Source organism: Antennarius striatus, chromosome 2, assembly GCF_040054535.1.
Source record: "Antennarius striatus isolate MH-2024 chromosome 2, ASM4005453v1, whole genome shotgun sequence".
Lineage (NCBI taxonomy): Eukaryota > Metazoa > Chordata > Actinopteri > Lophiiformes > Antennariidae > Antennarius > Antennarius striatus.
The window spans coordinates 3584444-3610949 of record NC_090777.1 but is presented as its reverse complement, the minus strand read 5'-3'; the positions used below and the strand labels follow the sequence as shown (position 1 = coordinate 3610949).

The 26506-nt window shown below is 49.0% G+C and overlaps 1 protein-coding gene and 3 non-coding genes across 6 annotated transcripts in view; 3 read left to right on the top strand and 1 right to left on the bottom strand.

Moving 5' to 3' along the window:
* The window catches only part of vps13d (vacuolar protein sorting 13 homolog D), a 39679-nt gene extending 25707 nt beyond the window's left edge, over positions 1-13972 (bottom strand). For 2 of the 3 annotated variants that reach the window (XM_068325429.1, XM_068325445.1), the window contains exons 1-24: positions 13837-13972; positions 13084-13253; positions 12684-12761; positions 12191-12381; positions 11912-11992; positions 11527-11643; positions 11333-11437; positions 10625-10795; positions 10195-10295; positions 9908-10076; positions 9688-9789; positions 9311-9500; positions 8444-8623; positions 8100-8230; positions 7968-8022; positions 6822-7001; positions 6547-6677; positions 6336-6468; positions 3987-6245; positions 3718-3869; positions 2289-3344; positions 2068-2158; positions 1791-1917; positions 1534-1714 (exon numbers count right to left, since the gene is read on the bottom strand). In XM_068325429.1, coding sequence (XP_068181530.1) covers positions 1534-1714; positions 1791-1917; positions 2068-2158; positions 2289-3344; positions 3718-3869; positions 3987-6245; positions 6336-6468; positions 6547-6677; positions 6822-7001; positions 7968-8022; positions 8100-8230; positions 8444-8623; positions 9311-9500; positions 9688-9789; positions 9908-10076; positions 10195-10295; positions 10625-10795; positions 11333-11437; positions 11527-11643; positions 11912-11992; positions 12191-12381; positions 12684-12761; positions 13084-13180 — 6078 coding nt within the window. In that variant the 5' untranslated portion in view covers positions 13181-13253; positions 13837-13972. The remainder of the gene's footprint in view (positions 1-1533; positions 1715-1790; positions 1918-2067; positions 2159-2288; positions 3345-3717; positions 3870-3986; positions 6246-6335; positions 6469-6546; positions 6678-6821; positions 7002-7967; positions 8023-8099; positions 8231-8443; positions 8624-9310; positions 9501-9687; positions 9790-9907; positions 10077-10194; positions 10296-10624; positions 10796-11332; positions 11438-11526; positions 11644-11911; positions 11993-12190; positions 12382-12683; positions 12762-13083; positions 13254-13836) is intronic. The other variant, XM_068325436.1, reaches the window with a different exon arrangement.
* A 4097-nt stretch (positions 13973-18069) lies between these two features.
* On the top strand, positions 18070-18141 carry trnap-cgg (transfer RNA proline (anticodon CGG)). Its single transcript has one exon. It is a non-coding gene; the product is annotated as a tRNA-Pro (tRNA).
* A 2339-nt stretch (positions 18142-20480) lies between these two features.
* trnap-agg (transfer RNA proline (anticodon AGG)) lies at positions 20481-20552 on the top strand. The gene has a single exon. It is a non-coding gene; the product is annotated as a tRNA-Pro (tRNA).
* A 1021-nt stretch (positions 20553-21573) lies between these two features.
* trnap-cgg (transfer RNA proline (anticodon CGG)) lies at positions 21574-21645 on the top strand. Its single transcript has one exon. It is a non-coding gene; the product is annotated as a tRNA-Pro (tRNA).
* Positions 21646-26506: the final 4861 nt, after the last annotated feature.

The window sequence follows — 26506 nt, the reverse complement described above, 5'->3', positions numbered from 1 at the left end:
ACCCAAAAAGAGATGATTGGGATGAACAGCCTCCCTGATCTGAACATGACCAAAACGAGTTTTGAGAGTCTGTTGGGAACGTCTGGCAGAACCCTCTATCAGTGAGGTCTTCAACTCCCACCTCCGGGATATCTTCTCTCCGATCCCGCAGGAGGCTGGGGACATTGAGTCAGAGTGGACCATGTTCTCCACCTCCATTGTCGAAGCAGCTACTCGGAACTGTGGTCGAAAGGTCTCTGGTGGCTGTCGTGGCGGTAACCCCTGAACCAGGTGGTGGACACCAGAAGTAAGGGATGCCGTCAAGCTGAAGAAGGAGTCCTATCAAATCTTGTTGAATTGCAGGACTCCGGACGCAGCTGACAGGTACAGGCAGGCCAGGCGTATTGCAACCAAAGTAGTCACAGAGGCAAAAACTCGGGTCTGGGAGGAGTTCGGGGAGGCCATGGAGGAGGACTATTGGTCAGCCTCGAAGATACTCTGGCAAACCATTTGGAGCCTCAGGAAGGGAAAGCGGTGCACAGCCAACACTGTTTACAGTAGAGGTGGACAGCTGCTGACCTCGACTGAGGACATTGTCGGGCAGTGGAAAGAATACTATGAGGATCTCCTCAATCCTGCTACCATGTGTTACACAGAGGAGCAGAGGTTGAGGTCTCAGAGGTGGACTCGTACATCACCCAAGCTGAAGTCATCGAGGTGGTTGGCAAACTCCTTGGGGGCAAAGCACCGGGGGTGGATGAGATTCACCCTGAGTACCTCAAGTCTCTGGATGTGCAGGGACTGTCATGGGTGACACGTCTGGTTCTCAACCGGTAAAGGGTGGTGTGCCCTCTCCAGGTCGGTGGAGAGTCTTTGCCCCAAGTGGAGGAGTTTAAGTATCTTGGGGTCTTGTTCACGAAGTGAGAGAAGGATGGAACGTGAGATTGACAAACGGATCGGTGCAGCTTCTGCAATAATGCAATCGCTGTATAGGTCTGTCGTGGTGAAGAAGGAGCTGAGTTGAAAGACGAAGCTCTCGATTTACAGGTCAATCTACGTTCCTACTCTCACCTATGGTCATGACCTTTGGGTCATGACCAAAAGGATAAGATACCGGATCAAACGGCTGAAATGAGTTTCCTCTGTAGAGTGGCTGGATGCACCCTTAGAGATAGGGTGAGGAGCTCAGTCACCAGTGAGGATCCCTGAGGGAAGACCTAGGACATGCTGCAGGGACTATATCTTTCGGCTGGTCTGGGAAAGCCTCTTGATCCCCCCAGAGGTGCTGGAAGAGGTGTTTGGGGATTGGGAAGTATACCAGTGAACACGGTTTTCATTTTTTCAAATCAAATGTGCAACGAGAACCAGTCCTGGTGTTGTGTGGATGAGTATTAATGTTACCCCAATCACACACCCCTCCGCCAGGCACAAAAATAAGGCTGAGGCAAAAGGACATTATCCTGTTTGCAAACTTGGTCCACAGGTGGTCACAGCCCCCAGTGGCTGGTCGCAGCCCCCAGCAGGTGGTCGCATCCCCCAGCGGGTAGTACTCACAGCCTGGCCCTCCATGGCAGCCCGCTGCCTGCCCAGGACATCCTGCAGCTGGGTGAAGTGCTGGACGAAGGCCACCACCTCGGCCTGGAAGCGCTGGGTGTGGACATACTGCACTGACGCCATCTGCAGGGACACCTTGACATCGCATTCGCGCACCAAGGAAGGATCCGGAAGGCCGTACCTGAGCGGACAAACGTGACCAGGTGACTAAGAGTGTCAGCTGTTCACTGTCAGGAAATGAATGGGGGAATAAATACTTGTGGATGTTGAAGACAAGAGCCTCCCCCCCTCGCGTGGTGAAGCGCTCTCTGTAGAGGTCGCCATGGGGGGTGAGGTCGCTAAGGGACAAACTTCCCAGACTTCCTTGTAAGGCCAGGTCGCCGTCTGCCGTGAGACATGATGGGATGACATGAGCCAGAGGACTGGAACAACATTAGCAGTGAGGCGCTGCATACACACCGCATACAAACTACATATAATTCATACACACTGCATACACACTGCACACACGCTGCATGCATACTGCATACACACCCAACACCTCCCAGTGGGCGGAGAGTCGGGACACGCTGGCTCTGGCCAGCTCACTCAGCTTCCTGTTCAGCACCAGAGACAGGGAATGGACCTGGAAGCAGGTTCAGAGGAACGTTATCGGATGATGCTTCGTAGTTTATTTTGTTACGTTAAAAACCACATTCCACAGCAAAAGGGACCAACAGGACTCGACCGATCCATTAAACCAATCACGGACTTACTTTGAGATCCACTTTGGTGTTCACGGCCTCTGCTGAGTCCTCCTCACTGATGTCTGACTCACAGAGGGCGTGTCCCGCCACTGGGTCAGGTGACATAGGAAACGCCCTCAGCGCATGATTGTTGGCTGTTGAGCCGATGCTAAAGAAGTCCAGGATGACGACCCACGTCTGCAGCGTGATCAAAACGTCCAGGCAGTTAAAGTCCACGTCCACACTCCTCCCCACGCCGCCGTAGCGCGTCTTGAACTCTGGGTGGTTCTGGTCCACCAGGAGTACGTTGATATGAACTAATGAGTCATCAAAGCCTGGGGGGGGCTCAGGAGAGGGTGTGTGGGGGGTAGGAGAGGGTGGGGGGGTGCTGGGACAGGCGGGGTCCCTGTTGGGTTTGCGACTGGAAGCTGAAGGGGTGCTGGGATGTCTCTGGTAGAGCTGGAAGACGTTCTGGGCCTCCTCCATGTGGGCGGGCAGTGAGCGGGGCATTTCTGGGTACTGGACATTGGAGGCAGAGGGGCAGCTTTGAGAGAGGTACTCCTTTGGACTGAAGGTGGAGGGCTTGGGTGCCCCGCGGGACACCATCAGGTGCTTGTACTTAGACTCCGGGTTCTGCTCCAGGAGGTCCTCCATTAGCAGTGAACGCAACGCCAGCTGCACCGCCAGCAGGTGGGGGTGGTCTTTGGTGAAATCTCCCTCCAGGTCCTGGAAGCGCAAACTGACCAAGCCTTGAGCGCCCTGGGTCAGGTCAGCGCTGAGCTGCACCTGCAGCTCGGCCACATGGAAGGTGACCTTGAGCTGAGTAAATGAGGGGGGGTGGAGAGCAGGCCTGTGAGACTGCAGCGGCAGTGGGGAGGAAAAGGACGGGTGGGAGAAGGTGATATGAGGAGAATCCCTGGCAAAAAACCCCCCCTGAAGGTCAGGAAAGCGGTGGGGTCTGCTGGAGGAGGGAGTTGGTGGTGGCGGAGTCGGAGGTTGGCTGGGCGTGGCACGATGGTCCTCCATCAGAGACAAATTGTCCAGTGTCTGGAGGACTTGTTCATACACAGATTTGCACAGGAACACCTATCAGCACAGAGTCACACATTGATTTATTGATTAGGTAAGCGAAATTGATCAGATAGAACTTTGTTAATCCCTAATAACTAATAACATCAACACTTCTGAAATAGAACATGTGCAGTCATGAACAGTCAATGATAAGTTCTTGAAAGTAAAGCTGGAGCGATTGGCACAGATTATATTTAAAATGTTCCACAAGCTCAAATGACATTAGTTTTAGAGTGACAAAGTCAAATCTCTTCTCCTGCTTTCTTTGCAACCCCCAAAGATTCTTCTTTATATTTGAAGTTGGAAGCAGTGTTAATACTGCAAACATTTGAGACACAACTGTGATTTAACATGAGCTTGTCTGCTGTGGTCATGATTAAGTGCATACCTGAACAGGGTTGACGAATCTGCCTTGGACTCGTAACAGCCCTGTGCTCTGGTAAGGTTCCTCTGTGGTGAGGAAGGTGAATTGAGAGTCGTCCTCAGTCGGGACTTTCTCCAGGGTGAACTGGATTGTAGTGTCTTTCAATATGTGGAAGGCTGATGGAGAAAGCAAATGATTGTGAACTCGTTTGACAAACTGCAATGTAATATATGATTGCTTCATCCAGAGTGAAAGCACGCATAACTAAGCACCGGTGATAGACCTATCCTCACCTGTTCCACGGCTGAGGGATTCAAAGAAATCATGACGTGTGAACTGGGGTTCATCGTGACTGATGTTCCCATTGTGGGATGGTGACGAGCTGTAGGCAGCGTTGGCTCGAGACGGTCTCTTCAAAACCAAATGACTGATGTTGAGTGAGTACAGTCGAATGTCCTTCACAAAAACCTGTAATCTGTCCCCTTCAGAGTCTTGTCCGGGAACAAAATTCTGTATAGTTATGCTTCCAAGATGACCAACCAAAAGCTCAGGGTGTCCAGGTTTGCGTGGAATTGAAACGACTGGTGATTCAATGCTAATATTAAGGGTCAGCTTTACAAAAAAAGTGTCTAAGGTGGAATCGGGGTCATTGATGCAAAGATCCTCCTCTTCCTCAAGTGTATAAGTCCAGTTTTGACTCTGAGTTCGTGATCTCCGTGAGGGAGTCTCAAAAAGCGAAACCATACCGCTGTATTCTGCTGTCTTTGTTACCAAAACTGTTGAAACTTTGGTGGCAGCACTTTTCAGCATGGAGCGGAAATTGTCTTCCACTTCATTAGCAGACAGACTCAGCTCCTTCAGGAACTTGGCTGAGTGGTTATAGTGCAACGATGCCATTTGAAGTTGTAAAGAACACTCTCCATGGGATTTTTCCATTAGGTGAAAATTTAAAGCCTCTGACGGAAAGTTGCCGTTAGCAAAAAATGCTAATCCACCAAGGGTTGAGGTGCTGTCCTCAACATTGCCAATGCTAACCACAAATTGGCTTCGGCCTCCTTCCTGGGCTAGATCAACCAACTGCAGGGAACCAAGGGAACCATTAATGTCCAGCCGACTACCCATGGACACGTTGACCTTTGTGCCAGTGATACTAGCAGTGGCAATCTTCAAGCCTTTCTTTTCAGCTCCAAAGACGGTGCCACTGGACACAGTCCGAAGGAGGAGCATGTTCAGACGATGTATCTCCACGGTCAGCTCTTTGTTCTGGTCATAGGTGGTCTTGTATGTCCCTTCTCCTTCCTCATTCTGAGGCTGTTTTGTACTTTGTTGCAGCGATGATGTTGAGGAGGTTTCTTCTTTGGGGAAAGACTTCTGAAGGAACTTCAGAAGCTCAACCATGGTCTCAGGGTTGAGAATAATGTCCAAGTTGTTGACCTGCATGCTGGTCACTTGAAGCGAGCTGTCCAGGTTCATGGAGGGGCATTCTGAACTCACAAACTGATACTCAAGCTTTATCAGGGCCTCTTGGTCTTTCAGAAAGGAACTGAAGGGCGAAAGTCTATCCACGGGCAAACCAGAGGTTGAGTCGCGACGATGGGGAGACGTGCCGTCGGCAGCAGTGGGGGATGAAGGTTGGCTCTCTCTCAGGCTGCCCGTGGGTATGTCAAAGCTGAGATGCTTGTGAGAAGCCACGAGAAGGTCAAAGTCTGAGCCATATGTTTGCAAAGTGTCGACCAGCAAAAGACCATGGACTGTCAGAGACACCTCAGCATCGTATGGCCTTTTGATAAAATGAGCATTTGTGCCAAATACCTTAAGAACAGATATGTAGCGGCCATCACTCTCTACACCAAGCTGCATATAGTTAATGTTAAACTCTGCTAAGAGCAGACGGGATTCCACCAAGACTTCCCTTGTGTGCTGCTCTAAAGTCATCACACTCTGAGTCAGGTTCCTAGCCGAGCCTTGCAGCTTCCAGGAGCTGTCCTCTCTTCTAAAGATCTTGTCATGGCGGAGGGTAAGATAGTCCGGAGACTTTAGAAATGGGTCTCCCTCTGGGCTTTGGGTCCTTTCACTTACAGTTGGGCTGCTCAGCCTAGCAAAACAACTCCTGAGGGCAGTCATCTTCTCAAGGTTAATATGGATCTTCAGATCTGGTAGGGTTCCCGACAGCACTGCTCCAGGGAGCTGGGGGTCTGAAGTGTACCGTAGTCTCTGCTCGAGCTGCAGCAGGACGTTGAACTTCTCCACCACATGGGTAGGCCCTACCTCGCTCTCCTGGAGATGTTTCCAGTTGTCTCTACAACGACCTACCATTATCTGCAGGTCATTGAAGGACAGAGAGTATCTTTCGTACAGCTTCCTGCAGTAGGACTGTGCACATTCTGGGGATTTCATGCTAGGAAGTTCTGGGCTTCTGAGTTGCTCTTTCATAGGCAGGTCTCTTTCAGGTGGGGGAGACCCTGGGGGGGTGGCAAGGGGTGTCTGGTACTCATCGTCACTCATGTCTTCTCTATCAGGCTGAGTTGTTTTCGAGCTGGCATTGGTGTCATCTTTAAAGGAAATGAATCACGACAGGAGTCAACAAGGTCAGAATCCTCATGATGCAAAGAACAAATGTGTTGATAAAAAGGCTGTTTTACCCAGAGAGTTTGTCAGTAGAATTCTGCCTAAATCGACAACCACTAGCATGGGGTCCTCTGACTGAAAGTCATCTGGAAAAATCACCTGGGGTGCACAAATGTCCAACTTCATCGTCCATCGCTTGCTGTTTTCCTAGAATACAATCACAGTGGCAGTATTTAGAACTGACTTAACGATGAGATCATGTTAGCACCAATGAAGACATCTTACGATAAACTCTCCTACGAGCAGCTGGTCAATGGTTTGTCGGATCTCTGCCTTTGTTTGGATCTTCAGCTTGTTGTACTGCCTCCTGGCAGCCTCTGCCACCCTCAGCTCCAGTTCTGACTGGTAGCCAAACCCTGAAGACCACAGAAACAGGCTGAGAACACAGGAACATGCCAGTTTCAGAAGCACAACACACACGAGTGTGTGAGCCACACTGGTACCACTTCACGCCACACTGGCACCACTTCACACCACACTGGGACTACTTCAGGACCTACCTGAGGTATGAACCCTTCCTTTGTAGAAGAACTCTGTCACTTTTTTGATTGCTTGAGGGTTATAGATGATGTTTAGTGGAGTAGTTTTAACTTCCAGTCTTCTCTCGAACTTGCACCTGCCAGGGTTTCTCTCATAAATCATTTCAAACACTGGTGATGAAGAATCGTCCGTTCTGGGTCCTAAGGACACACAAACAAGAACAACTGCCATCAAATCTCAGTGAGCGCCTTCTCATTCATATCAACACCTGCATGACTGGACTCACTGACGATGCTGTGAGGTCGTATATTTAGGTGTGTGACCAGCAGCTGGAGGTGGGACACACACAGCAGACGGGAGGAACGCAAATTAACGCCATGCTCTGCATCTCCAGAAGGGATGACGCTGTATAAACACTAGACTGTTGGGGCCGGCGACGCTTTGGGATTCCCCACATCTACAGCGGGTCTGAGGCGTTCATCTCAGGCCATGTCCACACGTATCCGGTTAGGCCTACCGTCCACACAACGCATCCGTGACAAAACATTCGGCATGCGTTTTGATTGGACTGCTATAGCCAGAGTTTTCGGTTTTGACACGTTCTACGTGTGATAAAATCCTGTTTCAACAAACAAACGAACAAACGTTCATGTTCCTCACAAAAGGCGCTGACACCAGTTCTGGGTCAGACCGGGTTGCGCTGCCTGCTGGTGGGAGAACTCAGTGATGGAGGTGGTCCTGCAGGAGGAACGGTGTGAGACGTTGTACACGTCCCGGTCCTCTCTCCTGTCGTTGTCCTGCTTATGAACGGCCTGATGCCGTTGCGTGTGGACTGAGATTCTTTTAAATGCCATGCCGTGTGGACAAAAGCTTCTCTAAGCTTTTAAAAATACCAGGCGGGGTTAGGGTTAGGGTTGTGGGATTAGGATAAGGGTTGTGGGCTTAGGGTGGTTGGGTGAGGGTTGTGGGGTTAGGGTTAGGGTTGTGGGGTTAGGGTTAGGGTTGCGGTGTTAGGGTTGTGGGGTTAGGGTTGTGGGTTTAGGGTTAGGGTTGTGGGGTTAGGGTTGTGGAGTTAGGGCTGTGGGCGTGGCCAATCCGGTGCTGATAGCGGTCCTGGTCTCCCTTAGAGGACGTCAATTCAATCAGTCAGGAAACAATGAGCTTACCAGAGGCGCTGCTTGGTTGACCGCTGGGCTGCGGAGCAGCAACGACCAGTTTGTCCTTTAAAAGCAGCGGAAGATAAAAACAATGAGGACACGATAAACTCCAGTCCGCTCACCAGTTCCATTAACGCTTACCGTTTTAGGAGAGACCAGTACAGGGAAGATGGTGCCCTGAGTCGTTAAGTCTCTGAGGAACAAACTGCCCAACTTCACAGACAGCAGGGACGACTCCGAACGAGGGAGGGACTCCACGATCACGTTCACACCTGGAACCACAGCACACCTAGAGTTGGTTCTACAAAATTATCTGGGTCTGTTCTGTCCTGTAATCGCGGTCCAGTCTGTCAACACTTGGATTGTTCAGAAGCCACCTTCTCACATAGAACCATAGTAGTGTTGTGTTTGCATCTAATCCGACTTCCTGCAAACCGACATGAGTAGATAACACCTGTACTCCTCCGGTCCCAGCATGTGCGCACCTGAGAACTCCAGCTGAATGACTCCACGCTCGTGCAGCTCCGCCTCCTTGTCCTGCTGCAGGAGCGTCACTCGGCCCTCCTCCAGGAGGAACTCCAGCCGGGCAAACAGGTGATCTCTCCTGGTGAACGTGTTGAGGGTGTGCGAATCCTCCAGGGGGTCGAACAAGTCGTCTGTCTCTGCTGGAGAAGCGTGAGATCATCAGGGTGGAGCTGGAGAGGACAACCAAAGGTTCTACGGAAGACCCATCAAACCAATCCTGCATTAGCAACAGGTCCTCTAGCAGTCTGCTGAACCTGGTACTTTGGGATTTCTGATCAATGATTTGATTAATGATTTATTGGGATATTGATCGTTTCTTTTTGACGTCCAGGTCAACATGTGTTAGTTTCTGATAAAGTCGGGGTTATGGGACCATAAGCGTTTTGTCGACAGACACTTTTCCACTTGCTGGAGCCAATCCCAGCTGACTAAGGTCAAGAGGCAGGGAACACCCCAGACGTGTCGCCAGTACAGCGCGGGGCCACATGACAGACAAACACCCATTCACACACACACTCACACCAATGCACAATTAGAACTGATGGATCCACCTCAGCTGCTTGTTTCTGGTGGGGGTTGGGGGGTGGAGTACCTGGAGAGAACATACAAACTCCACACAGGACGGATTCGAACCCAGAACCTCCTTGCTGTGGGGCCACAGGGCCACCCGACGGGCCACCCGACGGGCCACCCTCTAATACATTACACTGAATTTCAGACAATAATTTAATTTGCTCTTGTGGTCTCAACACGTCTAACGATCAATAAGTTCAGTCCCTGAACTGAAACAAGTTCAGTCTGGACAGAACCCCCCCACATTGTCTCACCTAGGATGTCCCAGGAGGACGGACTGGGCAGGAGCTCCTCAGGCCTGTCGGGATCCTGAGAGTCTCCATACCAGCCCCCCCAGCCAGGAAACCAGGACTGCAGATACTGGATCATCCCTGAGCTCCCACTCTTAGGGATGGAGGTGGGGGGGGAGCAGGGCTGGGGGTCACTGCTGGGCTCTCGTACATTCTAGCAGAGAAGGATAGAGAAAAACGACGAACAAAAGAAAAGACAGAAGATCAGAGATGGACGTGAGCCGCGGGCGCCTGAAAACAATCAGCTGGTGGGACAAAACACAGGTTCAAAGGTCACAACGCTGGGATAAAGGTGTTCACTGACTGACGTGTTGCTAGCGGTGTTAGCGCTGCACTGGTACCTCTATGATCTCCTCCTGCTTTCGGAACCAGTCGAACACGACCTCCTGGAGGCTCTGCAGCTCCTCTACAGTTTGTTCCTCCTCCACCCGCTCCAACTCTTTCTAGGTGACCAAAAACACACACAAAGGCTACATCAATCCATTCCAATCATCATTCACACACACTCACAGGATACACCGTGTGTGTGTGTGTGTCTCTGTCTGTATGTGTGTGTCGCACCTCTTCCTCGGGGGTCAGCGGGACCCGTCGCAGCATCCGGAAGTACAGGCTGGTGTAGGTCTGAGCGTCTCGCGCCCGTTGCAGGGCGAAGGCCCAGCTGCCCCGGCGCCGCTGCTCGCGGATTTCATTCAGGTTGGCCTGGATGGCAAAGAACCACCACCGTCGAGGGCTGGAGGAGGAAACAAGGTCAGCTTTACATCACCTCTGTTTGAGAGACACCATCTGAATGTAAACCCAGCTCTTCTCTCTCGTTTGCAGAGAGAAAGAGTTCAGCAACGGAAACTCACTCTGTAGCGACGTTAACTCTGGGCCTCCACTTTCGGTAGCGCATCTCTCTCTCCCTGCGGTCCAGCTCTTTAAGGAACGCCATCATCTGTTGGTACTGGACCTTCAACACACAAACACACACACACACACACACACACACACACACACACACACACACACACACACACACACACACACAGATGACATGTGTAGTCGATGAAACAAGTCAGAGTTCTCCACCTAGACCAACTCAATCAAGCTGACAACAAGTTCATTATGTCCACACTGCAAACCTCCACCAGTGCTCAGGCCACGCCCTCAAAGGGGGCGTGGCCTGAGCACTGGTGGAGGTTTTTTAACCCCTGACACTCCATGGCTGGTACTGAAGGAGTAAGACACGGGTGGTTCATTCAGCTTGCTAACCATGCTAATCATAATGCTAGCACAGACCTGTGACAGGTGTAAGGACAGGGGCTCCAGCTGGACCTGGCCTTCGATGCGGGGGGCGCTCCGGGACCTCAGGGGTTCTTTGGAGGTGTTCCGCCTGAGCAGAACGGAGGCACACACCGGCTCAAAGATGTACTGGTGCTCGCGGCTCTGCATGCAGCGGGTCATGGCCTCCTGCGGAGCGACACCGCGGTCAGAACGCAGGAAACAATTCACCACATCCGTCCTCATGATGGCGCCAGAGACGCCCAGCCTGGATGTCGGGGGGTGGAGGGTGGGTAGGCCTGGATCAGGCCTGGACCGCTAACCCCCATCAATTCAATGTAAAAGGCATTTTACAGACGTTCACATCCTGACTACAAAGATAAATGTCTGTTCTGGTGTCTGTTCTGGTGTCTGTGTGTTCTGGTGTCTGTTCTGGTGTCTGTTCTGGTGTCTGTTCTGGTGTCTGTTCTGGTGTCTGTGTGATTCCTGTTATCCTGCAGGATCACTGACCAAACAACAAACAACAGAGAGAATTAATAATTCATGACATAATTGTTGCTCCCGAAGTTACATGAAGGTCCTGTTGACCTCCAGCCTCTCCTGTAGCCTGTAGGGCTAACCCTTCAGGAGGAAGGTGACCTTCAGGAGGAAGGTGACCTTCAGGAGGAAGGTGACCTTCAGGAGGAAGGTGACCGTCAACGGCTGTGACCTTCAGGAGGAACTGACCTGGATCTGGTTCACAGGAAGCGTTCCCAGCAGGTCGGCCTTGGTGTCCCAGTAGACGCTGAAGTCTTCTATCTGGAGCTGCTTCTGTCTCAGCAGCTTCTGGACCTGCAGACCAAACAAACGTGCGTGTGAAGGTCAAACAGCCTGCAGGCCATACATGAAGACTCAGAAATGATCCCGGGGTTCAGCCCTACCAGCTCTCTGGACGGGTTCTGGGCTGAGACCCTGTTGATGCAAACTCCAAAGGAAAAGGGAGCTTCTGGGTTGGACGAGTCATCTTCAAATCTAAGATGCACATCCTGGATCTTCAGCTGCACACGGAGCAGAAAATCAAACCATATCTGCCTCAGTTCAACGTGACTTTATGTTCATAATCAGAGGGCGGAGCTTCAGTGGAGCCAGAGAACATCTGGTCGTCTCACAGGAGCAGCTCAGGACGTCTACAATGTTCAGTCTCCAGTCTAGACACACACACACTCCTGTCCTGCCGATCTAACATGTAACGTTCTACACACACACTCTTGTCCCGTCGCTTACCCAGGTGTCCCTGTGTGATGATGTCATCAGAGCGCGGCTTACCTCGATGTTCTCCACTATCCTGGTGACGACTGAGGCCGTGACGGAGTACCAGTACGACTCCCCCCTCTGTTCACACTCACTCTGTGGACCCACAGACAGCTGCCGTTAATGCACACACACACACACACACACACACACACACACACACACACACACACACACACACACACACACACACACACACACACACACACACACACTCACTGACAGTCATGACCTGACAGACGTGGGAGTGGCCCAAGCACAGGTGACGGTGTCTGTCTAATCTGGATCACCCACCTTGAATCGCTCCTCCAGAGCCTTGAGGAGGCGCCGTTTGCGCTGCCTCTCCTCCTCTCGCTCCGTATCGCCGTCGTACTCCTGCAGGTGGGCGGGGCCAATGATCAGGTTGAGCTGGGACATGCAGATGACCCACGGGTCGCTGTGAGGCCGGTAGAACGGGATCTGCAGAGTGATTCTCCCAATGAAGCCTGTGAAGGACAGGAGGCCTGGATCAGAACACAGAAGACAGCCCGGGACGTGTCTAACCTCTGGCTTCAACAACATGACTCAACTACCCAGCATGCAGCAGCCATGAGGGGTCTGACCACAGAGTCACTCCATCAATTTAACATTTGTTATATTCATGCAATGAATGAGATGCAAGAGAAGACAGAGTGACAGTGTGTGTGTGTGTGTGTGTGTGTGTGTGTGTGTGTGTGTGTGTGTGTGTGTGTGTGTGTGTGTGTGTGTGGTGCCTGTTGGTGTGTTTAACCCCGTCCCATCCGTTCACCTGCTTTGACTTCAAAGGGCAGACCAAACTCCTGGAGGGCATCTTTCCTCAGGGGGAGGTTCTCCAGCTCCACGGCGCCTGAGGACCAGAGCAGCACTGATGATGTTTGATGTTACATAAGTCTGACTTGAGTTAACCTAACTCTGAAGTCCAGGAGGTGTTTGTCGGTTTACATCTGGCTGAGCTTGGCATCAGGACTGTGACTCGACACCGACTCTAAGGTGTGTGAGAGTGATTGGATGGAGCTTCTACCCCAGGTGTCGCTGACCTCACACAAACACACTGAGTCAGAGGCTGGGTTGTTCACAAGGGGGCGGGGGTGGGGGGTTGTTCCTGCCACCTCTAACAACGTTTAGGGGGTACAAACGGGTGTGAAGCTGCAGGAACCAGAGGTGGTCACCTTTCAGGAGGGCGATGGAGAGCTGGTCCGTGTTCAGGTTGCTCACATACTTCCCCAGGTAGGTGTTCAGAACCCAGGCCACCAGACCCTCCAGCATCCTGCAGTCAGGGGGCCCCCCAGGGGGGGTCACGAACCTCGCTGGCAAAGCCCCTGCAGAAAGAAGCCGGGACCTATGAACACACACACACACACACACATGAAGAGGCCAGGATCCAGTGGACACAACACACACACACACACACGCTCATTAATCGTGACGTCACCGCGCTGATCAAACTGGGTGACGTAAAGAAGGCTCGTGCTGACTTTAATGAGACATTGAGGGACTGTCTGAACCCAGAGCGGCGCTGTGACGTCACTCACAGGAGTGGTCGCGTCTTATCAGCCCGCGGATGACGTCACTCCTCCGCTGCTGGCAGGCGACAATGACTTTAGGACAGTCGGCTAAAGTTAGCTGCTAGCAGGTCGCCGCATCGGGCTGATACCGACCTCTGATCGATCTATCGATCAGCGACGGGAGGCCGTGAGGTCAGAAGGGGGTCGCGTCAAAACAAAGACCACGAGCAAAAGCAACACACACACACACACACACACACACACACACACACACACACACACACACACACACACGGCTGTGGGGACAGACAGACAAGGTTGTCCGGCTCCGCCAGCCTTTAGCTAACGCTAGCAGGTGTCACGGCGGCGCGCGAGGCGGACAGCCGGCTTCCGGTGAGGCTCGCGGGTTCCACTCACCGTTCGACCGGAGATCCGTTCCTCCTCCGCGGCGCAGCTCCTCGTTTTCTCTAAACACTCCCGGGGTGCACCGAGAACACACCGCCGGACAGCTTCTACTTCCAGCACACACTTCCTGTCACGTGACAACAACAAAGCGCTCCACTCGTGTTGCGTTCGGGGAAACTCTGTAAAACTCAGCATTTCAACCGGATGCGTGATGATGATGAAAATCCGAAGGAATTATGTGGAACTCGGACATCGGCACATTATTCCTCCGGTCGATGACCCGAACTCGGACCCGTCCTCTCGGTTACCGATCACGTAAACACGCACGGTGAGCGACCGTGTCAGCGTCAGATCAGGGTGAAGCACGGACACCTGAACGCACCGTGACGCACTCAAGCACCGCGGGGAGCCGCGTAGGAACACATCGTGCTTCCGGTTACAAGATGTTGTGTTGGGGAGGTTACCTGGCTGTCACGTGACAGCAGCAGGGGGCGGTCCCATGAAGCTGCAGTCCAAGGGGCGTGTCTTACACAGCACGTCATAGCCATTAACATGAATTTTATTTATATAAATTATTAATTTATGTAAGTAAATGTATGATTTTTTTCCCCGGACATGTTAATATAACATACTTCACATCTTCATCACATTTACAACATCAACATCTGGGGGAAAAAAGGGCTGACGGGATGAAGCCAATGAGCTTATGAAATTCCCATCCCCCCAGAATCAACAAAGTCTCTGTCATTACAACACATTATCAACCAATCCAGACTTTAAATGTATTCATACGGTTCATACATTGAATTTTGACAGACGTTCATATCCTTATCCACTTCCAGATGTTAGCCTTTGTCCCAGATATAATCTAGACTCCAGATTATCATTCCCGGACGAGCCCTCTCTCTGTTACATTTTTACCATAGTTACTCCATGTGCACCAAGAGTAAAATAGCACTGCGCTGTAACCGTGAAAGATTTGTGTTTCTCAGTCCTACTTTATAAACTTCTTTGGTAAAACAGCATTGCTCATTTCAGAAAAAAGAACTTTCGAGTCAACAATAAAGTACTTCCAGTAACTGAAACAGCATTGTTTCAAGCAACCAGTGACACGAGGTGTGTTTGCCTTCTCTTTGAAAATACAAGCATGACTTAGCAATGCAGGTAAGAGCCATTGACTTGACTTTAATCTTTACCATGCACGTATAAGGTAAACCTACCATTTTGTCAGTAAGAAACAAAACCTTTAAGACTGGCAAATTGTGCTTGTTGATCTAAGAGTATGATTCTCGCTTAGGGTGCGAGAGGTCCCAGGTTCAAATCACAGACGTGCCCTTGACTTGATGAAATGAAGCCGTGTGAGATCAGTTAGGTTCAGGGGTCCTTCTTTCAATTACCTCATGAATCCTGTGCTTTGTAATTGTTTTGCAAGTGTGAAAAAAATGCCATCAACCTGTGGTGAAGTCTGATGACACCACCTAAACAACTCCACATAACAAAACCTACTCATCTAACTGCGCACTGCAAGTATTTGTACCCCTAACAGGAAATGGGACGTTTTTGTGATTTTAAAGTAAACATACCTTTTAAAAATTCAGGAACAAGTCTCTCTCACCAAGGTTTTTGTGGCTCATTGGTCTAGAGGTATGATTGTAGCTTCGGGTGCGAGAGGTCCTGTGTTTGATTCCCGGACGAGCCCTCTCTCTGCCTAAGTCATTGATCTAAAAAAAGTTATAGTTTAAGGTTACTCTGCCAAAACCCCAAACCACAGCAGAACCAAATGAGGCAGAACCAGCACTCCCCTAGTGGATGGTGAAACAGGACCACTGTGCAGCTTGTGCTATCGCCAGCCACGGAAGCAGACAGAGGTAGCCGATTGCCGATGATCCACCACACAAAGGCCTGTGAGAGAGAACAGGAGAAGGAAGGAGAGAGACAGAGAGAGCAGAGGCGAGAGTGGTGCTAGAGGGACCAGAATAGCAGAGGATTAATGGGAGGCAGGGTCCTAACTAAGAAATCCTATGGCTCGTCAGCAGGACTAGGCTAAACCTAAACATTGAGACTGCTACCCTCGATATTACTTATATGTTAGGTCGAACAGATATGTTTTGAGTCTAGATTTAAAGACATCTACAGATTCAGACTGTCTAATACCTATAGGGAGGTTATTCCACAAGAAAGGGGCACGATAGGAGAAGGCCCTCTGGCCAGCTGACTTCTTATTAACTCTAGGAACACACAAGAGACCTGTATTCTGAGAGCGGAGAGCCCTAATCGGCGTGTAAGGTTTAGCAAGATCAGACAGATAGGTTGGAGCAAGCCCATTTATGATTCTGTATGTCAATAAGAGTACCTTAAAATCGGATCTAACATGAATCAGGAGCCAATGTAATACAGCTAATACTGGGGTGATATGGTCAAATTTCCTAGTTCTAGCTAATATTCTTGCCGCTGTGTTGTGAACCATCTGAAGGCCCCTAGTTCTAGACCGAGGCAACCCTGATAACAGAACATTACAATAATCAAGTCTAGAGGACACACAGGTTAGCCGCAGTAAGACAGAGTACATGTGTGTAAATGAGAGGGACCCAAGTGGAAGAGTCAGGTTACAGAGAGAAGAGATCAAGAAGGTGGAGGATTTGAAGTACTTAGGGTCAACATTCCAGAGCAATGGAGAGTGTGGAAAAGAGGTGAAGAAGCGTGTCCAGGCAGGATGGAACGGATGGAGGAAGGTGTCAGGTGTGATGTGTGATAGAAGAGTTTCAGCTAAAATGAAAGGAAAGGTGTACAAAACTGTGGTGAGACCAGCGATGTTGTTTGGTCTAGAGACAGTGTCACTGAGGAAAAGACAGGAGACAGAGCTGGAGGTAGCAGAGATGAAGATGCTGAGGTTCTCTCTGGGAGTGACCAGGAAGGATAGGATCAGGAATGAGTACATCAGAGGGAAAGCACATGTTAGAGGTTCTGGAGATAAAGTCAGAGAGGCCAGACTGAGATGGTTTGGACATGTCCAGAGGAGAGATAGTGAATATATTGGTAGAAGGATGCTGAGTTTTGAACTGCCAGGCAGGAGGCCTAGAGGAAGACCAAAGAGGAGGTTTATGGATGTAATGAGGGAAGACATGAAGGTAGTTGGTGTAATAGAAGAGGATTCAAAGGACAGGGCTAGATGGAGGAAATTGACTCGCTGTGGCGACCCCTGAAGAGAAAAGTCGAAAGGAAAAGAAGAAGAAGAAGAGGACACAAAGGCATGAATCAAAATTTCTACATCAGCCATGGCTAGAGAGGACCTAATTTTGGAAATATTACGTAGATGAAAGAATGTGATCTTTGTCACCTCTTTAATATGCTTGTCAAAGGCAAGAGTTGAATCTAATGTTACTCCAAGGTTCTTGACTGTTGAACTATGGGTTATAAGACATTTATCTACAGATATTGTAAGTTGTTGAAATTGGTTTCTATATCGGGCAGGGCCAATGATTAACATCTCTGTTTTGTCTGGGTTAAGGAGCAAGAAATTACTGGACATCCAACTATTACAGAAAGACAGGCCTCTAGTTTAATTAATTCAGATCGATCACCTGCTTTTATGGGCATGTAAAGAGCACTTCTGTCTGTATTGTGCTAGGTTCAGATCATTTTGAGGAAATTTATATGACTGGGATTAGGTCCTTGTGCATCACAACATGGGTTCCACTGTGGAACTTCAGCCCCTCTAATAGTGTCACTTAAGCAACACACTAAACAATCCACCAGTTTGTGGAATTTCTATGACTTAGAAATTCACTGCAAATCTTTCAAGGGGTACCTTTCGTGGTTCGTTGGTCTAGAAGTATGATTCTCGCTTTGGGTGCAAGAGGTCTCTGGTTCAATTCCCGGACGAGCCCTGCACACTGGATGTACAGTATATTCCATTTCAACTGTGAGATTACCACAAATAAAATGGCATTGTGTCTGATTTTCTAGGGTTGTGTAATTCTGGCATCAGGTGCAAGAGGTCCTACTTTCAATTACCTAATGAACCCTGTGCTTTGTAATAGTTTTGCAAGTGTGAAAAAAATGCAATCAACCTATGGTGAAGTCTGATGACACCACCTAAACAACTCCACGTAACAAAAGCTACTCATCTAACTGCGCACTGCAAGCATTTGTACCCCTAACAGAAGATCGGGACGTTTTTGTGAATTTCAAGTAAACATACCTTTAAAAAATTCAGAAACAAGTCTCTCTCACCAAGGTTTTTGTGGCTCGTTGGTCTAGAGGTATGATTCTCGCTTCGGGTGTGAGAGGTCCCGTGTTCGATTCCCGGACGAGCCCTCTCTCTGTTACATTTTTTCCATAGTTACTCCATGTGCATCAAGAGTAAAATAGCACTGCACTGTAACTGTGAAAGATTTGTGTTTCTCAGTCCTACTTTATAAACTTCTTTGGTAAGGAAAGGAAATACACACTTCCATCGACTGCATTCTTTCTAGCAAAGCAATGTAAATAGTCCTATTTGCTTCCCGTTGGAAAATACAAGCATTTCTTAGCAATTCAGCAAAGAGCCAATCACTTGAATTTCATCTTTGACATGGACATGGAAGTTTGACATGGACGTGGAAGGTAAATGTATCTTTAATGCACTCCGACACAACACCCTTGCGATTGGCAAGTTGTGGCTCGTTGGTCTAGGAGTATGATTCTTGCTTAGGGTGCGAGAGGTCCCGGGTTCAAATCCCAGACGAGCCCTCTGTCTGTTATATTTGTTGCATAGTAACTCAATGTGCACAAAGGGTAAAACAGCATTGCTCTGAAACTGCATGAAAACGTAGTGTTTTTTTTCAGTCTGACTTTGGAAAAAAGACCTTTCTAGTCAACAATAAAGTACTTCCAGTGACTGAAACAGCATGGTTTCAAGCAACCAGTGCAAAGAGTTGTGTTTTCCTTCTCTTTGAAAATACAAGCATGACTTAGCAATGCAATGGGACGTTTTTGTTAGCAATGCAGGTAAGAGCCATTGACTTGACTTTAATCTTTGACATGGACGTGTAAGATAAACCTACCATTTTGTCAGTAAGAAGAAATGTCTTTGAGACTGGCAAATTGTGCCCGTTGATCTAGGAGTATGATTCCCGCTTAGGGTGCGAGAGGTCCCAGGTTCAAATCACAGACGTGCCCTTGATTTGATGAAATGACGCCATTTGAGATCAGTTATGAGCACTTCTGTCTGTATTGTGCTGGGTTCAGATCATTCTGAGGAAATTTATATTACTGGGATTAGGTCCTTGTGCATCACAACATGGGTTCCACTGTGGAACTTCAGCCCCTCTAATAGTGTCACTTAAGCAACACACTAAACAATCCACGAGTTTATGGAATTTCTATGACTTAGTAATTCACTGCAAATCTTTCATGGGGTACCTTTTGTGACTCGTTGATCTAGAAGTATGATTCTGGCTTTGGGTGCGAAAGGTCCCGGGTTCTATTCCTGGACGAGCCCTGCACACTGGATGTATATTCCATTTGTATATTCCATTTGAACTGTGAGATTACCATAAATAAAATGGCAATGTGTCTGATTTTCTAGGGTTGTGTAATTCTGGCATCAGGTGCAAGAGGTCCTTCTTTCAATTACGTAATGAACCCTGTGCTTTGAAAATGTTTTGCAAGTGTGAAAAAAATGCCATCAACCTGTGGTGAAGTTTGATGACAACCCCTAAACAACTCTACGTAACAAAAGCTACTCATCTAACTGCGCACTGCAAGCATTTGTACCTCTAACAGAAGATTGGGATGGTTTTGTGAATTTCACGTAAAAATACCTTTTAAAAATTAAGGAACAAGTCTCTCTCACCAAGGTTTTTGTGGCTCGTTGGTCTAGAGGTATGATTCTCGCTTTCGGTGCGAGAGGTCCGGGGTTCAATTCCCGGACGACCCCTGCACACTGAATGTATATTCCATTTCAACTGTGAGATTACCACAAATAAAATGGCGTTGTGTCTACTTTTCTAGGGTTTTGGAATTCTGGCATCAGGTGCAAGAGGTCCTTCTTTCAATTACCTAATGAACCCTGTGCTTTGAAAATGTTTTGCAAGTGTGAATAAAATCCCATCAACCTGTGGTGAAGTCTGATGACACCACCTAAACAACTCCACGTAACAAAAGCTACTCATGTAACTGCGCACTGCAAGCATTTGTACCCCTAACAGGAATTGGGACGTTTTTGTGAATTGAAAGGAAACAATCCTTTTAAAAATTCAGAAATAAGTCTCTCTCACCGAAGATTTCGTGGCTAGTTGGTCTAGAGGTATGATTCTAGCTTCAGGTGCGAGAGGTCCCGTGTTGGATTCCCGGACGAGCCCTCTCTCTGTTATAGTTACTCAATGTGCATCAAGAGTAAAATAGCACTGCGCTGTAACTGTAAAAGATTTGTGTTTCTCAGTCCTACAATATAAACTTCTTTGGTAAAGAAAGGAAATACACACTTCCACCGACTGCATTCTTTCTAGCAAAGCAATGTAAATAGTCCTATTCGCTTCCTGTTGGAAAATACAATCATTTCTTAGGAATTCAGCAAAGAGCCAATCACTTGAATTTCATCTTTGACATGGACATGGAAGGTAAATGTATCTTTAATGAACTCAGACACAGCACCCTTGCGATTGGCAAGTTGTGGCTCGTTGGTCTAGGAGTATGATTCTCGCTTAGGGTGCGAGAGGTCCCGGGTTCAAATCCCGGACGAGCCCTCTGTCTGTTATATTTGTTGCATAGTAACTCAATGTGCATAAAGAGTAAAACAGCATTGCTCTGAAACTGCATGCAAACGCATCGTTTCTTCAGTCTCATTTCAGAAAAAACAACTTTCTATTCAACAATAAAGTACTTCTAGTGACTGAAACAGCATGGTTTCAAGCAACCAGTGCAAAGAGTTGTGTTATCCTTCTCTTTAATAAAGTATCTATCTATCTATCTATCTATCTTTGAAAATACAAGCATGACTTAGCAATGCAGGTAAGAGCCATTGGCTTGACTTTAATCTTTGACATGGACGTGTAACACAAACCTACCATTTTGTCAGTAAGAAACAAAACCTTTAACACTGGCAAATTGTGCCCGTTGATCTAGGAGTATGATTCCCGCTTAGGGTGCGAGAGGTCCCAGGTTCAAATCACAGACGTGCCCTTGATTTGATGAAATGACGCCAGTTGAGATCAGTTATGAGCACTTCTGTCTGTATTGTGCTAGGTTCAGATCATTCTGAGGAAATTTATATTACTGGGATTAGGTCCTTGTGCATCACAACATGGGTTCCACTGTGGAACTTCAGCCCCTCTAATAGTGTCACTTAAGCAACACACTAAACAATCCACCAGTTTGTGGAATTTCTATGACTTAGTAATTCACGGCAAATCTTTCAAGGGGTACAGTATATTCCATTTCAACTGTGAGATTACCACAAATAAAATGGCATTGTGTCTGATTTTCTAGGGTTGTGTAATTCTGGCATCAGGTGCAAGAGGTCCTCCTTTCAATTACCTAATGAACCCTGTGCTTTGTAATTGTTTTGCAAGTGTGAAAAAAATGCAATCAACCTATGGTGAAGTCTGATGACACCACCTAAACAACTCCACGTAACAAAAGCTACTCATCTAACTACGCACTGCAAGCATTTGTACCCCTAACAGAAGATCGGGACGTTTTTGTGAATTTCAAGTAAACATACCTTTTAAAAATTCAGAAACAAGTCTCTCTCACCAAGGTTTTTGTGGCTCGTTGGTCTAGAGGTATGATTCTCGCTTCGGGTGCGAGAGGTCCCGTGTTCGATTCCCGGACGAGCCCTCTCTCTGTTACATTTTTTCCATAGTTACTCCATGTGCATCAAGAGTAAAATAGCACTGCACTGTAACTGTGAAAGATTTGTGTTTCTCAGTCCTACTTTATAAACTTCTTTGGTAAAGAAAGGAAATACACACTTCCATCGACTGCATTCTTTCTAGCAAAGCAATGTAAATAGTCCTATTTGCTTCCCGTTGGAAAATACAAGCATTTCTTAGCAATTCAGCAAAGAGCCAATCACTTGAATTTCATCTTTGACATGGACATGGAAGTTTGACATGGACGTGTGTGGCAAGGCGAGCGGCTTGAAGCCGTTACCGACAACGCCACCTGGGGGCTTTCACCCCAGGATATGGACAAAACTTATGGATGTGCAGGTTTTGGATTGATTCAAGGCACACGGTTCGAAAATACTCCACGGGACCAGAGTGTGATTTCCAATTATAAAAGAAAAAGACTTTATTAAACAGTTATTTTAAAATGAGGACAGACGAAAAGAATACTACAAATATGATTATAAAAAGTATGAGGGATTACCAAAAACAGAGCTGGGGCTTACCACGACAGCGGTAACAAAAAGGGGAGAGATCCAAAAAAAAAACTACACTGCACCCGTGACACAGCAAACCAAAAACGTGGATAAGGAACCACCACCAGGGGAACCGCTGCCGCTCTGGGCCCGCAGCACCTGTCAACGAAAAGAACACAATTAGAAACAAAAAAAGCAAGGCAACCCTCACACACGATAACCAAATAGCAATAAACCCCAAATAAACTGTTTAACACACAAATTATCCAAAAGAGGAAAAAAAGAGATTACTACACAATAAATCAAATATAACCCACCAAACTGATCAATAATAACTCAACGGAAGAAATAACAGATGAATAAATTAAAAAAGGGGGAGAGTCTGCCCCTCCAATTAAAACCACCCTCCAGGGGTAGTGGCTCAGCGTCAATTAGAGGGTCGGGATGCCCTCTCTTGGCTCGCGTTGAGGACGCCGTATGATACGGCCTTGACCACCGGTAATGGTGTCTGGCCCGATATAGGCCGAATCAGCGCCGGATTGTGGTGGTGGAGGCCTCCAGATGAGCCAAACCCCGGAGCAGACACACAGATGCAGGGGGAAAAATAACACAACGAACAGAGAACCAAGAACCAAGAACCAAAACAGCAGTGAGCTCTCAGTGGCGATGACGGCCGCGCACTGCAAAATAAACAAATTAACCTAATTAAAATACGACCACCGGACATTACAAAAATAAAAAGTTACAGATAAACATCCTACCGGAGAGCAGGATTGAGGTGTCACTCGCGGCAGGAGGAGGAAGCCCGCAGCCCAGACCAGGAGAGGTGGTTCTGGGAGAGAACCATAACCCATATCGCAACCAGACCTTCAGCAGCTTGATTTAAAAAGACAGACAACTAAGCGTCTTACCCTCAGGATGCGCACCGCACGCGCACCGGCCCAAGGGAGACAGCCCAGGTCCCAGTAACACCACACTGCCGGACGGGGCAAAACCGGAGTAAATACAGGGCCCATACACTGAACAGATCGAGGAGAACGAGCATGCCTACCTTATTTTCCCACTCAACCGCTCACCGCAAAACGCTTCCACGCCCAGCTGTCAGCTCCGTAAAGGAGGAAGAGGAAGCGGAAAAAGGATGGAGAAGGGTCCGACCAGGTCTATTTATGCGGCACTCGCTAATTGTTGGCTACACTACCCCCTCACGGTGGGGAGTGTAGCACTATCCTGCCACATCTACCCCCAGATTTTGCATCGTCGGCCCGACGATGAAACAGAAACTCGCAGATGCTAACACCAGGGCCTAAAAATGGCGATTTGGGCATTAGACGCAAGCTGTGCGGGATTACCATGCTGGCCTGCAGGTAAGGGGAGATGGTGAAGATTGGGATGGTGGCCAGCTGTAGTGCGAGCAGTCCGACGCGGAACATGCTGACTGGTACTGGGTTGCTCTGAGGGGGACAAAGAATGAACAGATGGTAAAATGCCCCTCGATGTAGGTAACGCACTTGAGCTGGCCTGAATCTCTGGATGGATTTCAGCAGAGGAACTACTTGGGCCCGCAGGAGGCAAGGGTGTTTCGGGTACCAAGAGCCACAAGTCACCATCACTGAGGGAGTCAGCGTCCACCTGTTCTGATCTGCAAGGCGAGCGGGCCCTATGAGGGGCTACTCGAGCCTCGGGGCCAAGAACAGCTTTCAACATGTCTCGATGGACTGTTCGGGCCTGGTGCAAGTTATGTATTGGAGCAACAGTGTAGACTGCCCCTTGATTTTCTGGGGCTGTTAGTACCTGGTGAACAACAGGGCTCCAAACATCCTGGATTTTATGCCGACCCCTAGCACTGTGATCTTTTAGGTACACCAGCTGACCCACTGGTAATGGCGACTCACGAACTCGCTGATCGTGGCGCTCCTTTCGACGACCAGCGGCAGCCAGCAGTCGCTCCCGAGCACCCACAAAGGCCACATTAAGTCTGGCTTGATGCTCAACAACCCAATCCTGTACTTCCCCCCGCACAGGATCCTGAACTCGCCCTAAAAGGAAATCAATGGGGAGACGAGGTTCTCTACCAAACATCAAATAGAAAGGGGACTCTCCGGTACCCTGATGAGGGGTGGTGTTGTATGAAAACAACACTTGAGGTAGACAGGAGACCCAGTCCCGCTTCTTGGAAGCTGGAAGAGTGCGCAAAAGGTTATGGAGGGTTCTGTTGAATCGCTCACACTGCCCATTGCCCGCCGGATGGTACGGAGTAGTGCGAGATTTAGCTACCTCATACAAACAGCAAAGCTGGTGAATCAGGGCACTCTCAAAGCTCCTACCCTGGTCTGAGTGCAGACGGCTCGGAACACCAAATTTATAAAACCACTCGGTAATGAGGACCTGGGCCACAGTGGAGGCCCGTTGGTCCCGTGTGGGGACAGCAACAGTGAACTTGCTAAAAACATCAGTCATAATCAAGACATTTTCCACACCGTTGCGGGAAGGCTCAAGCAGGGTAAAATCGACAGCCACAATTTCATTAGGTTCTGAGGCAAGCAAGTGACCCATGAAACTATGTGGAACTGAGCCAGATTCTTTAGCAACCTGGCAACGCTCGCACTCTTGGACCCACCGTTTAATGTCTGTGGACATCCCCGGCCAGTAGCAGCGCTGCCTTACCAGGTCGGTGGTCCGGTCAATGCCCTGGTGGCCATGCTCCTGATGCAACCGGTTTAAGGTCTCGTGCTTCAGGACAGCCGGCAAAATCAGCTGGAAGGATTCACCCCCGCCATGAGGCGGAAAGACCTGTCGATGGAGTACACCCTCCCTTTCAACCAAACGGTCCCACTGACGCAACAGAGCCATCGCTGGCTTTGAAACCTGCGGTCTCTCGGTGGGAGTTGGCCCTGCCTGTCTCCGCCAAAACACCAGAACCTCACTTACAAGGGGATCTGCCTCCTGCAAGGCACGGATATCAGCGGAGGAGTGAGAGGGAAAAGCAGAGACAATACCCTGGGTAGCCACAACCCTCGGGCCTGAACGCGCTGCAAGCTGAAGGGCATTGGGGATTGATGAGCCTGGCACAACACTCTCAGCCAAGCCAGAACCAGACAAATACTGCCGAGAAAGTGCGTCAGCATTGCGATTACTGCGACCCGACCGATACTTTATCTCGAAATCAAATGCAGCCAGTTGAGCAGCCCAGCGGTGCTCAGTGGCTCCAAGTTTGGCAGACTGCAGGTAGCTCAACGGGTTGTTATCAGTGAAAACCAGACACTTATGGCCCAGCAGGTATTCACGAAACTTTTCGGTCATGGCCCACTTCAACGCCAAAAATTCCAACTTCATGGAGCTGTAATTATCCATGTTGCGCTCAGTGGGCCTGAGGCCTCGGCTGGCATAAGCTACAGGCTGAACGCCTCGGTCGGTCTCTTGGGAAAGCACAGCCCCAAGGCCACTGTGACTAGCGTCAACTTCCAAAATGAAAGGACGAGAAAAGTCGGCATAAGTCAACACCGGGGCAGACACCAACTTTGACTTCAAGGCCTCAAAACTGGCCTCACACTGGGACGTCCAGGAAGCACTAAGAGCATGCTCAGACCCTTTTCTGGACTTTTTGCTGGTGAGCTCAGCCACTAACTTATGCAAAGGACTGGCCAATTGGGCAAAGCCCTCCACAAAACGCCGGTAGTAGCTGGCGAAACCCAAAAAAGAGCGTAGCTCAGAAACATGACGGGGCCGTTCCCATTTGGACACAGCCTCAATCTTTTCGGGGTCTGTGGAGACACCCTCACTGGAAACGACATGCCCAAGTACTTAACTTCCGTCTGGAAGAAGGTGCACTTCTCAAGTTTGGCCTTCAAGCCTTCCTTTTGAAGGCGACCGAGCACAACTTTCAATCGCTGCAGATGTTGGGACACAGAGGAGGAGAAGATGACAATATCATCAAGGTACAGAAGGAGAGACTGACCTTGCTGATCTCCAAACATTCTCTGCATCAGCCGCTGGAAAGTACTTGGGGCGTTACACAGCCCAAAAGGCATCCGATTGAACTCGAAAAGTCCAAATGGGGTACAAAAAGCGGTCTTAGGCCGATCTGGCTCCGACACTGGTACCTGGTTGTACCCACTGGCAAGATCAATGGTTGAGAACCAGCGGGCACCACTGAGTGCATCTAGGCTTTCCTCAATGCGCGGCAAAGGGAAAGCATCTCTCCTAGTCTTACTGTTAAGAAGACGGTAGTCTACGCACAAGCGCAAACTGCCGTCCTTCTTGCGGACCAAAACAATGGGCGAGGCATAAGGGCTACTACTCTCCTTAATGACCTGTGCCTCAAGCAGCTGGTTGATG